This window comes from Vespa crabro, chromosome 2 (genome assembly GCF_910589235.1).
Source record: "Vespa crabro chromosome 2, iyVesCrab1.2, whole genome shotgun sequence".
NCBI classification, from domain to species: Eukaryota; Metazoa; Arthropoda; class Insecta; order Hymenoptera; family Vespidae; genus Vespa; species Vespa crabro.
The window spans coordinates 20326991-20339472 of NC_060956.1; the positions used below are offsets into that span (position 1 = coordinate 20326991).

Here is a 12482-nt window from a genome sequence, read left to right on the forward strand (position 1 = left end):
GAAAGAGAAAGGGAAACCCTATGGCCCTTCTGGGTCGATTTAAGAGATGCCCGTTGCAATTCAAGGCCGACGTAAAAGAAACGTCGAAATAATTCATCGTTCCGCTTGTTAACCATTTAAATCGGTACTACTCACCGAATGGATAAATATTTTTATCCTTTTTCTTTTTTTTTTTTTTTTTTTTTTTTTTTTTTCTTCCTTTCTATCGGATAAACGTAGAAATTAATTTGTATCGGAGATAGTCGAAACAAATTTTATCGATAAAATTTTGAAATGACCATTGAACGTGACAAATCAAAATCGAAGTGAAAAAGTTGTCGTAGACGGAGGGGTGGGAGAGAAAAAAAAGAAAAAAGAAGAAAAATAAAAGGAATAAACAAATCTAATCTATGCCATAGATTCAATTAAAAGGTGTTTTAGATCGATTGATCGATTGAAAATACATTTAAAAATAAAAAAAAAAAGTAGATCGATCGATCGAATCGATCGAGAACCCTTTTAAATACACTTTTAATACACCTTTTTTTTTTTTTTTCTTTTTTTTTTTATTAATACTCCCCGGAGTATCGAACATGTTTCGACTATCACCCGATATTAGTTTCGAAATCTATTTATACTTCCTATCGTATGTCAAGAATTGTGAATGAAAGGCTTGCGACAGACACGCGATGGAAGAGAAAATGTTACTTTATACTTGATTGACGTCTGGCGAATCGTTATCGTTCACTTTTCACAAGAGACTATTTTCATCTATTTCACGTCTATATATGTTTATGTGGTGTGTTCGTGAGAGTGTACGTATCTATGTGTGCGTGAGATAGATAGAGAGAAAGAGAGAAAATCATCTGTCTTTCCTTTGTTGTGTAACGAATAAAGACGAATAAATCAATGTCACGTTTTTCAGAGAGCTCTATCGCACTTTCTGCTACTATTACTCGTCGTTGTTGTCCCTCCTCTCTCTCTCTCTCTCTCTCTCTCTCTCTCTTTCTCTCTTTCTCTATCGTTACGGGTTAACGATAGCTCGAAAGTAACGTCGATATATCGCAAAGTTCCTAGCAAAAGATCGAGAAAAAAATCGCATCTCCCCCTCTCTCTCTCTCTCTCTCTCTCTCTCTGTCTCTCTTCCTTTTTTGACGAAACCGTTTTAAATCATCTTCATCCGTTCGTTTTTCGTTCTCGTAAATCATACCATCGAAATATTTCCGCTCTGGAAAGTAACGTTCTTTGAACTCGAACCCATAAACGTTTAGGTCACGGTACCTATACCTATTCCGATATTTCTTCAAGAGTAAGAGACCCTTCTTCTTCTTCTTCTTCTTCTTCTTCTTCTTCTTCCTATTTTCTTTCTTCCTTTTAGAGCTCGTGCTCGTTGCCTGTTATTTCACGTGTTCGAACGGAAACTTAAATCACTTTGGTGCAGTGCACTTGCACCACGGAATCCCTCGGACATTGGTCATGACTGTATTTTACTCATGTTCTCGATGGACATTAATGTTAACGCTTTTTGATTAGAAGGAAATAAAATATAGGATGTAAAATAATGTGAAATAAAATAAAATAAAATAAAATAAAATAAAATAAAATAAAGTAAAATAAAAAATTTATTTTTCTACATATCAGCCTGAACTTTATATCAGTGGGATGGGAGGGTGGAAGCGGAGACGGGCGGGAGATACGAGTTATCCCTGATAAGTTATTTTCATGATCCCTATTAGAGTTTAACTTCTATCCTATAATAGTCTGCATCACTGCACGAGAAAAACAGAGAGAGAAAGAAAGAGAGAGAGAGAGAGAGAGAGAGAGAGAGAGAGAGAGAGAGAGAAAGAGAGAGAGAGAAAATATGAACGTTGAAGTAGAGGAAGAAGAAGAGACAACAGTCTGCTAGACGAGCAGACCAGATGCCCACTACTTCACGCAATCTAATCCGGATTTCTAATCGTCCGTGGTATATTTCCAAGTTAGAAATCGTCCGCAACCGTCGAGGAGACATAAAGATACTTAACAAGAGTTATATAAAGCTTACTAGGAATATATGGATTACTCATTATTTAACTCAAAAGTAAATCTCGAAAAGACGTAACATAAAGTTACGGATTACCTGATCTACTAATTCGTTTTGCGAATTGATCAACCCTAATGGAAGATATCAGTGATACTTTCTAAATTAGATAGTAAGAATGATTAATGTCCGAGATTAATGTGCCGACAGCGAATATATATATATATATATATATATATATATATATATATAGAGAGAGAGAGAGAGAGAGAGAGAGGGACAGAAAGAAATGAATTACTAATGATTCAGAAAGTTTCTAATTTCGTTGTAAATAATCATTATACGATTTAATGATTGTATTATTTCTGTCATTTGATTGGATCTTGAAAATAATGTTACTTTCATCTGACAATAAGTAAAACAGAAACGGTTTCTAATTAGGCGCATCAATTTACATACTTTTCCTTCCCTTTTTTTTTTCCTTATTCTTATTCTTTTTTTTTTTCTTCTTTTCTTTTCTTTTCTTACGTCGTCGTCGTCGTCGTCGTCGTTGTAGGCTTAATAAGATTTCTTTCGCTTAAGAGAAAATTAATTTGTACGAATGAAAAAGTATGAATCAGGACGAAGGTACGAAAGTGGTGTTAACGTGTTTTGTGCGGCTACACATGCGGTTAAAAGCAACTTGGACGAGAAGATATCCGTGTGCTCCTACTTCCGTGAAAGAGTCACTCGACGCCTTCCAACGTCCACGCTTTGCCGAGCAAAAGACCAAAGACGAAACTGCTTCCTGATTCTCGTCTTTCCCTTCCGGCGGTTTCCGTGCCGCGCTAGCTATGCCGCGTCGCGCCATACCTACCGCGTGAAATAGCCACACATGAAATAACCGGATAAAATGTGTTTGCCCTGACTGCTTCACCGACCGGAACGAAATCTCTTTTCTAATCTCTCGTAATAATCAAAGACTTAATAGGAAAGAACAAAAAAAAAAAAAAAAATAAAAAAATAAAAAACAAGGCAAAAAAAAAGAAAGAAAAAATTAATGCTACTTTTTTCCTTTTCCTTAGTTTGTTTTCTCTTTATCAATTTTCTTTATCTTTTAAATATTATTTAATGGCTGACTTTTTTTACTTTCCCCCCTTTCCCCGCTCCCCCGCTCGATTAAGGAATAATAACATTCGTTTTTTTTTTTTTTTTTTCATTATTATGATCGAGATAAATTTATACGTAACGATACACGTACGTTTATTATACGATTAATTATATGATTAATTATATTTTTATTTATGATTTATCATTTATGATTTATATATAATTGAGAATGAAGAGAATTCGTAAATCATTCTCATCATCTCGGAATGAGAGATAAGAAGGAGCGGAAAATTTATCGTACCGACTGAATAAGTTTATGCAACCGCGATCATCTCATTCGAGACGTCTACTATAAATAAAACGTTATATCGTAGTTTTGATATACATATAAATATGTATATATAAATATATATATATATATGTATTTTCTTTTCTTTTTGTTTGTTTTCTGATTTATACATCGATCCTAGTTATCAATCCATCTATCTGAATACATATATATATATACATAAATGGTACATATATATATATATATATATATATATATATATATATATATACATACATACATATATACGTAGACAGGCTTTCATCGTCTTTGTAAAATTTAAGATATAAATTCGAGATGTTAATTTTAAGATGTAATTACCGATTCGATAAAATGGTTTTAATAACGATGTAACGAGGCATAATATCGTACCTTCTCTATCTTGATTGAGATTGATCTCAATCAATGTCGTCGTTATGGTTAATTGAACGCTTCTGGTAAATACGTAAGTATGACTTTCTTATCCTTATCGATTGCGAATTTCTTACAATCGATAGTTACGATGTAATTAAAGAAATTATCGATCGGTAGTAAGTTTGAATTTACAAATTCAAATCGATCGATCAGATCTAAAGGAATGAGTTTTCTTAATGTTTATGTTATTCTAGAAGATAGATCTTTAATAATTTTCATAATTAGATAGCTACGTATATACATACATATATACATAAATATTATACACCCAGTGCACGTTTCTTCCGTATCTCCATTAGATATCCGTGAAGAATTTTTTTTTAAAGTTAGACGGAGAGAAAAGAAAAAAGAAAGAAGAGCAAAAAAAAAAAATTGCTCGTTTACCTCCTCCCACGTATCGTGATAATTATTTAGGGAACGTTTCTTTCTTTTTCTTTTTCTTTCTTTTTCTTTTTTTTCTTTTTTTTTTTTTTTTTTTTTTTTTTTTGGCTCGATAAGAGGTTTTAAAATTCCGCGAAGGAAGAATTACAAATGTGAACGAGAATAGACTAGTGACGTAAATCGTCGGAAGGTCGAGAAATCGGGTTCGATACTTTATCCATGGATAAAGACAGAAATAAGTATGCTCGAAGGAAGGAAAGAAGGTAAGAAAGAAAGAGATGAAAGAATCGCGAAAGTTTTGTGATTTGAGATGACGTTTAACGTTTTCATTATGATATTAGTTGAACGACATTTTTATTTCTTTATTTCTTCTTCTTCCTTTTTTTTTTTTTTTTTTTTTTTATCATAAATAACCTTCCTTACAAATCGCTCGTATCGTATATGTGTATTAAAGGAAATTTCGTCTCTTTAATATAGAAGAATGAAATGAAACGAAATGAGAACGAGGATAAAGTTACCAACGGGAATAGTTGAAAGATCATTTGCTTCCATGTGTCCTCATTGCAAATAGATATCGACCACAGACGACGATGACGACGAAGACGACGAAGACGACGACGACGACGACGAAGACGACGACGATGATAGGCTATTCGTGGGTTACGCAATTTTGTTGATTAAGAGATCATTACTTTCTTTGCATTTATAATCTTCTTAACTCAAAACTTCAAAAATTAATATAAATATAAATGTATGTGTGTATGTGTGTGTGCGTGTGTTTGTGTGTTAATAATACATCATATATATGTATGAAGCATCGTTGATAAATCCTCGTAATCGAAGCTCGGCACGTAAAGTATTGGATATGAATTTTTTTTTTTTTTTTTTCTTATTCACCATGATAAGAAGTATGAAAATAAGTATGTTCACTTTCATGAAGATATAAAATCCTATAATAAAATTCTGCATTATTTAATCGTTAATAAAATGTTAGAAAAGATTTTATGAAAGAGGATATATTTAATTGAAGATAATTAAGGAATAGCATATAAATATATATGTGTGTAAATATATATATATACATATATTTATTTATTTATATATTTATATATATATATATATATATATATACATATCTACATATTTTCTAAAGGATAATAATTCAAGTATGTTCCATGATACCTCGATAAGTTGTGAAAGACTTGATAAAATGCGAATATAATGGGTTATCGTGAAGAGAAAGAGTATGCTTTAGAAGAGAGAGAGAAAGAGAGAGAGAGAGAGAGAGAGAGAGAGAGAGAGAGAGAGAGAGAGAATCCAGAAATAGCGATACGTTACCAGTGAACTTTGTTTACGATCTTTCGACTTTCTACGAGTAAAGCTAGCGAGTAGATTATCGATTATAGCTCGAATTAATCATATACATTAATAGAAACATTATGTGAAGAACGAAGGAAGTGACGAATTATATAAGATGAAAAAGGAATAAAAGGAAGAACAATAAAAAAAAAAAAAAAAAAAAAAAAGAAAATAGTTAGAAAGATGACGCGCATTATGCGATAGAATATAATATAATATAACTCGATTGTAATACTCCAATGGAATAGTCGTCGATGACGAAGGTTCTTGATAAAATCATCATCGTCTCGTCTCCCCCTTCCTCTCCCTATATCATTAGCTTGGCCATAAATAATCTCGTTGCTTTAACGTTTAGTTCAACTAAGTCGTCGCTTTCGTCCTCGTTGTCTACGTTTTTGTTACTTGAAACGACATAGTCGTGTGTCAACATGGTTTTTAATCATCATTCGAATGGTATTACAAGATTCTGGAATTTCATTTTACACATCGTTGGATTCTCTTTCACGTTTACATCATCTCTTTGCTTAGTTGGTATCTAAAAATGTCCTCTCTATCTCTCTCTCTTTCTCAATGTATATGAATCGTAGTTATCAAGTAAAATGCGCAGACGCTTTCAAGTATTATCCCCGGGAAATTTTAAACAGTAAAGAAAAAGGATAGACTTACCAATGTGACGAGTCGATAATTCCTATGTACCGCAGCATCACCGTGACAACGGACAACGGTTGACAACATCTTATTATCAAATATATCAATAAATCTTTATCGAATTTTTTATCGTGAAATTTTTAATTTCGTCCGTTCGCCGTTGTTGAAAAGTAATCAATCCATTCAGTACGAACATGTTCCCTTTAATTAAATCCCTTCGTTAAAGAAATCGATGTCCTTTCGATCATCACCTTCGAACATCATTTTTCTTTTTCTACCTTCTCTTTCTCCTCCTTCTCCTTCTTTTTCTTCTTCTTCTTCCTCCTTCTTTTCCTTTTTTTTTTTTTGTTTTTTAGTTTCCAAAATTGATGGGGATAAGAAAATGAAAATAAAAAAAAGGATAGAAGAAGGGGGAAAGAGGAGAAAGAAGGAAGCAAAGGAGAAAATAAATAAATAAATAAAAAAAAAAAAAGGAAAACAGCAGAAAAGAACGAAATAATAACCTTCACCAAACACTTGGGTATTACACTTGATCGATAACGATGATTTATGAATCAATAAGAGATAAGCGTTTTTTATAGTGGGGCCTTACGATTTGACCAGGGTAACGTAACCGACGTTATGTTGAAAGCGTCAGACGCGTCAGAAGCGCGAAGCGACAGCTACGAAAGCTGAAGAACGAGTGCGCACGCGCACTGCCCCGTCTCTCTCTCTCTCTCTCTCTCTTTCTCTTTCTCTTTCTCTATCTCTTTCTCTCTCTTATCCTTCTGTTCTTTTCTATCCCCCACATCTACTACTCCTACTCCTACTCCTACTCTGACTATGATTATGACTATGACTTCGACTCCTTGCAAATTCCATTCTTACTCTTTCATCTTTCCTTCCTTTTTCTTTTTCTTCCTCTTCTTTCCTTCTTCCTTTTTCCTTCCTTTCCTTTCCTTTTTTTTTTCCTTTTTTTTCTTCTTCTTTTTTTTTTTTTCTTACCTCTTTAATAATTATAAATATTATTCCCAATGATGCCACAGGACGTAATCATCGAAGGATAATCCATAAGCGTTGACACTCGTGAACAAATCTCAAGAATTTTCGATTAGAATTTTACAAATCACAAAAATTTTATATTATATTATATTAAATCGAATTATATATGTCATTGAATTTTCACGTGAAAATTTTATCCAATGAGAGATTTATCTCATTTTTATTTCTCATTACTTTTATCTTTGCTTTACTTTTTTTCTTTTTTCTTAGATTTCTTTTTCATTCCTTGTTCTTTCTTTATTATTTTCATTTTTCTCCATTCTTTTTTGTTTTCTTCCTCTTCTTCTTCTTCTTCTTCTTCGGGAAATAGAGAAATTATCGATTATATAGAAATTATATGAGATATCGTATAGAAATTTTCTTCTAGAGAAATAATTCTATGATTATCGTAGATCGATTCGATATTATGATAATAAGTATTACGAATAATTCGATTCGATAAATATTATAAAAATATTTATCGATAAATTGAAAAAGAAAAATAAATGTTACAACATTCAAGAAATTATATTTTCTTTTCTTCTTTTTGACGATAATTATCCTTTCTTTTTTCTGTGAATGTTTACGTCATTTCTTTTTCCAATTCCTCGTAGTGATCATTTTTTCATTGATGTATATTTATGCATATATTATGCATATATATATATACGTATGTGTGTGTGTGTGTGTGTGTGTGTGTATGTGTGCATTGAAAAGATTTAGATTATTATTCGAGGAGACATGTCGAGCGATTATCGATACAAATTTGATTCCAGATGCTGTATCACGTTTATCAAGCGAACCGGTTCGTCAGAGATGGATCATTTGTCTTGATCTTTGAATCTTCTCTCTTACGATCTTCTTCTTCTACTTCTTTTTTTTTCTTCTTTCTTTTTTTCTTTCTCTTTCATTTCATTGTCCTTGATTCTAAATCGTATTCTGATGAGATCGTCGATCCATCCTCTATTTCTCTCTCTCTTTCTCTCTCTCTCTCTTTCTTTCTTTCATTAATTTACCAAAAACCTGTTTTTTCTTCTTCTACGAATTTCGCTTCGATATATAAGTTTACTGAAAAGAAATTCTCGAATCACTTGGCAAAACAAAAGAAAAAATGTAAAAACGAGTAAAAAGGAAAAGAAACGGAAAAGAAAAAATTTTACAGGAAAATGTGTCTTTCCTTGTGAAAATTTCAACTTTCTTTTTTTCCTCTCTCTCTCTCTCTCTCTCTCTCTCTCTCTCTCTCTCTTTCTCTCTCTTTCTGTCGAGTTCACACCGCCAAGAGATTAATTCAGGGAAGCAAAAGAAAAGTGGAACGTTGAAGTTACATCTGGCCGAGAAAAGCCAGACGTGTAAAAGGATTATTGGATAGAATTCACTTCTCTGTTATCGATCTCTCGATCATAGAATATTTTTCTCCAGATCGGAATATACTATCGGTTAAAATCTTCGAGAATTTTTCATATTCGAAGTAATTCGTTCAATTCCAATAGTCAAACAATTTTTCTTCTGATATTAGATAATATCAGTTTTCTTTAATATCGGCGTATTTATTTCTAAAATTGTCGAAGATGAAAGAAAGAAAAAAAGAGCGAGAGAGAGAGAGAGAGAGAGAGAGAGGGAGGGAGGGAGGGGGAGGGGGTAGGATGGTGGGGGATAAAGTAACGTCATAAAAATTGGAAACTTTAAATGTCCTTTCATTTTAGTTACGCCAAAATGAAATTGTGAAATCAGTAAAGAAAGAAACACATATATAGATAGAAAATTCGCTAAAGGTTATAGGGTATAAGGGAGGCAGACTGTTACATTTTTCATTTCCGTCCGACAGAAAATCCTGCTTGAGAAAGGAGGCATTAATCCTTCGGAAGGACGTTTGAGATCTCGCCAGAGGTGAAAATCGAAGGAGGAAGAGGATGGTTCATAAATTTCGATGCACTTAGTCGCAGCTTCGGAAGGTCGATCCTCTATACTGTTGTTGCTCTTTTCGTTGGAACAAAAAAAAAATAAGAGACACACGTACGCACATACACGAAGTGTGTGTGTGTGTGTGTGTGTGTGTGAGAGAGAGAGAGAGAGTGAGGAGAAAAAGAGGAAAGGATAGTGAGATGACAAATCGTTTGTTACGGAAGGATGAACCACTACGGTGGTGGTCTGTTATCCTCATTCAACATTCTCCGTTGGCTCGAGAAAATCCAAATTCTGATAAACGAGCTACACGAGAAATACGATGAAAAATTCGTATATGAGTTTAATATTACGAAGCCATATCTTTTTTCTCTTATTTTCGTAAACATTTGTATCCATTAGACGCCTGCCGGTATAATGGTATTTTAATATAAACTCACATGAACGCGCACACGTACACACATACACACATACACATTATATACATAAAAACATTGTGAATATGAAATTAAAATAATAATATCGACTTTAATGAAATTAGAAACAATAGAGTAGTTTTATCATGTTCAAATGGTGTAAAAAATTTCAAGATTAATGAAATCCCATAGGAGAGAAGAAAAAATTTTACGTAAATAATTACATACTTATGTAAAGCGATATATATACATAAATTGTAACGATAAATAAAATGAATAGATATGACGAACGAACGATTTTACGATTGTTCTATGATATTACTGGGGGGTTTTTTTTTTTTTAATAAAAAGTCTGCTGAAAATTTCCTGAGAAATTACGATCCCCGATGTAAATACATAGAACTAGGTGACCATTAACTAAGTGATTACATATATAGATCCTGTTGATCGTGTGCGGTTGGTTATTCTCTTTCTATCCCTTCTCTCATTTTATTTTATCGTCCCTTCATATTGCCCTTCAACAATCCCCCTTTGAATTCTTCTATTTCCTCCTCTTCAATTCCTCCATCCCGTCTCCATTTTCCGTCTCTCCTTAAAATCGCGTCAAAGATTGAACGCAGGAAACCTTCCTTCCTATCTTCCTTACTTTGGTTCAACCCTATCTTCCGTGCCATAAATAAAATCTCACTGTTGTGTTAGAGTTTATATGCGCATGTAGATATATACGTACGAGCTAACAGATGTTAAGACGATGAAAACTCGTGTCGTCGATTTTATCCTCCTGTTTTCGACTTGGTGAAAGCACAAAATACACTTATTCCCTACACCAATACAATCAATGTATAAACACATACACACACACACATACACATATATACATACATATATACAAACATACACATAAATTGTTTTGGAAGGAGGAGCTTATTTTTTTCCTTATTTTTTTACTTTTTCTTTTGCTTTTGTTTTCGTTTTTTTTTTTTTTTTTACTCTTTCGATGAAATTGTTAAAGAGTGTGAAAAGAAGGATCGTTTCGATCGGAGATAGATACTTTCCAAATATTGATCACTTCGTGAAAGCTTAGAAAATTGATCATCGATTTGCATAACAATTTTGTACGATAGATAAACATTGCACGTTGAAATCATACCCATTGATTAAACGACAAAGTGATATTATTTTTCCTTGAAAATCACGAAACGATACTAAGTTTGATACTATGAATGATTGAATAATTAGATCGGATCTATATCGAGGCCGAACGATAGGAAAACGATAATAGTTCGTTCAACCGGCAAAGAACTTTATTGGTAAATTGATACGAGACTTTCGCATTGATTTAACGAAACTTTCCGTTGAATAGAAATTGCCAGAGAGAGGGAGAGAAAGAGACAGTCGAGAAAATATCGAACGAAATTCGATTAATCAAATCTACTCTTCCGTTTTTGTCTTTTATTTCACTTTCTATTTATTTTTCTTTTTTCCTTAATTCATTTTCTTTTCTTTTTCTATTTTTTTTCTTTTTTTTTTTTTTTTTTTATTCCCTTTCCCCCGTATAAATCCAAATTAAATCGCTCTTTGCGATAGGTAATTTAAAATTAAAAAAAGGTATCGATTTTAGATTCGAATCGCCTATCGTGTATATAAAGAGACGTATCTTTTGTTCGGAACCATTGTAAGCGTTCGAAGTGAGAAAAAAGTAGGGTGACCTGCGTTTGTGCATAGCTATGGAAAAAAAAAAAAAAATAAAAAAAAAAAGAGAAAAAAGAAAAGAAATAAAAAAGAGAAGAAAAGAAAAAAGAGAATGAAAAAGAAAATAATAAAGAGATCCGTTCTCTCTCTCTCTCTCTCTTTCTCTTTTACAGGATAGACAGAAATCGTATAGCCAGCTGCACCATTAAGCAGCACGTTCCTGCTGTTCTCTCTCCCTTTTACTCCTCCCATCTCCCACTTCCGAGTTCCCTTCCCCTTATTTTCGAGGTTTCAACAAACGTAAACCCTATTTTCCAGTCCCTCTTCTTATTTCGGCGAGCGACAAACGAAAAAAGAGACGACACAGGACACGCGTACAAATTTCTTCAGGTTCAAACGATGACGACAAGAACGGGAATCAAGGAGAAAGAGAAAGACCAGCTGCAGAATTTTTTTTTTTTTTTTTTTTTTTTTTTTTTTACAAAGACCTGCTCTCTCCGATCCCTATTTTTACGCTTATTGATGTACCCACCTTGATGTTTCTTTTGGATTAGATGGTTAGGATGCGTGAAGGGGGATGCGAAAAGGATAGAATATTATAAACTCTTTTGCTATAGTAATGTATGAAAGTATCATTTAAACGTCGAACGATCGAGCATCATTTAATTCGTTCGTTTCGAGTGAAGAGAAACGATTGGTACGAATGGATCGAGATGTATATATATATATATATATATATATATATATATATATATATATATCGATTGAGATGTTAATTATCGAAAAGATAGATAATAATCCATCCTGTTATTCTAACTCTTCTCTTCAATGGAAGAAGAACTCCTGGTGAGTTAATTAACTTGTAGGCAATGGAAGGAACGATACAAGTAAGTAGGTACCTAGCTATATCTAGCAAAAACGTCCGAGGATTAATCATGACCCGGTAAGGCGAGGCTCTCTCTCTCTCTCTCTCTCTCTCTCTCTCTCTTTCTCTTTCTCTCTTTCTCGTATACTCGAGAAGGCCTACGCAAACGGCATAGAGGTAACTTAAGTTTCCGACTTCTTGGCAAAGTAGTTCGTTATAAGACGACTCAGGTGGTGTGCGTAACGTAATTAGAAGAAAGAGAGAGAGAGAGAGAGAGAGAGAGAGAGAGAGAGAGAGACGATGACCTATGTTCACTGAGGTCTTCTACGTGGACTCGTATCCAACAAAGCATCATCTTTCCTTCCTCAT

General features: G+C 33.3%; 1 protein-coding gene and 1 long non-coding RNA gene across 18 annotated transcripts in view; one reads left to right on the top strand and one right to left on the bottom strand.

The window, feature by feature from the left end:
- Positions 1-12482, bottom strand: part of LOC124433166 (tensin-like) — a 169741-nt gene that overhangs the window by 54419 nt on the left and 102840 nt on the right. Inside the window, exons 1-2 of one of the 17 annotated variants that reach the window (XM_046982877.1) lie at positions 6722-6902; positions 6237-6419 (exon numbers count right to left, since the gene is read on the bottom strand). The exons of 15 other annotated variants lie outside the window; for them this stretch is intronic. In XM_046982877.1, the coding sequence (XP_046838833.1) occupies positions 6237-6305 (69 nt within the window). In that variant the 5' untranslated portion in view covers positions 6306-6419; positions 6722-6902. Of the gene's footprint in view, positions 1-6236; positions 6508-6721; positions 6903-12482 lie in introns of those variants that run through there. One more of the 17 variants, XM_046982876.1, reaches the window with a different exon arrangement.
- On the top strand, positions 5373-11728 carry LOC124433168. The gene is made up of 2 exons (XR_006944442.1): positions 5373-6023; positions 9064-11728. It is a non-coding gene; the product is annotated as an uncharacterized LOC124433168 (long non-coding RNA).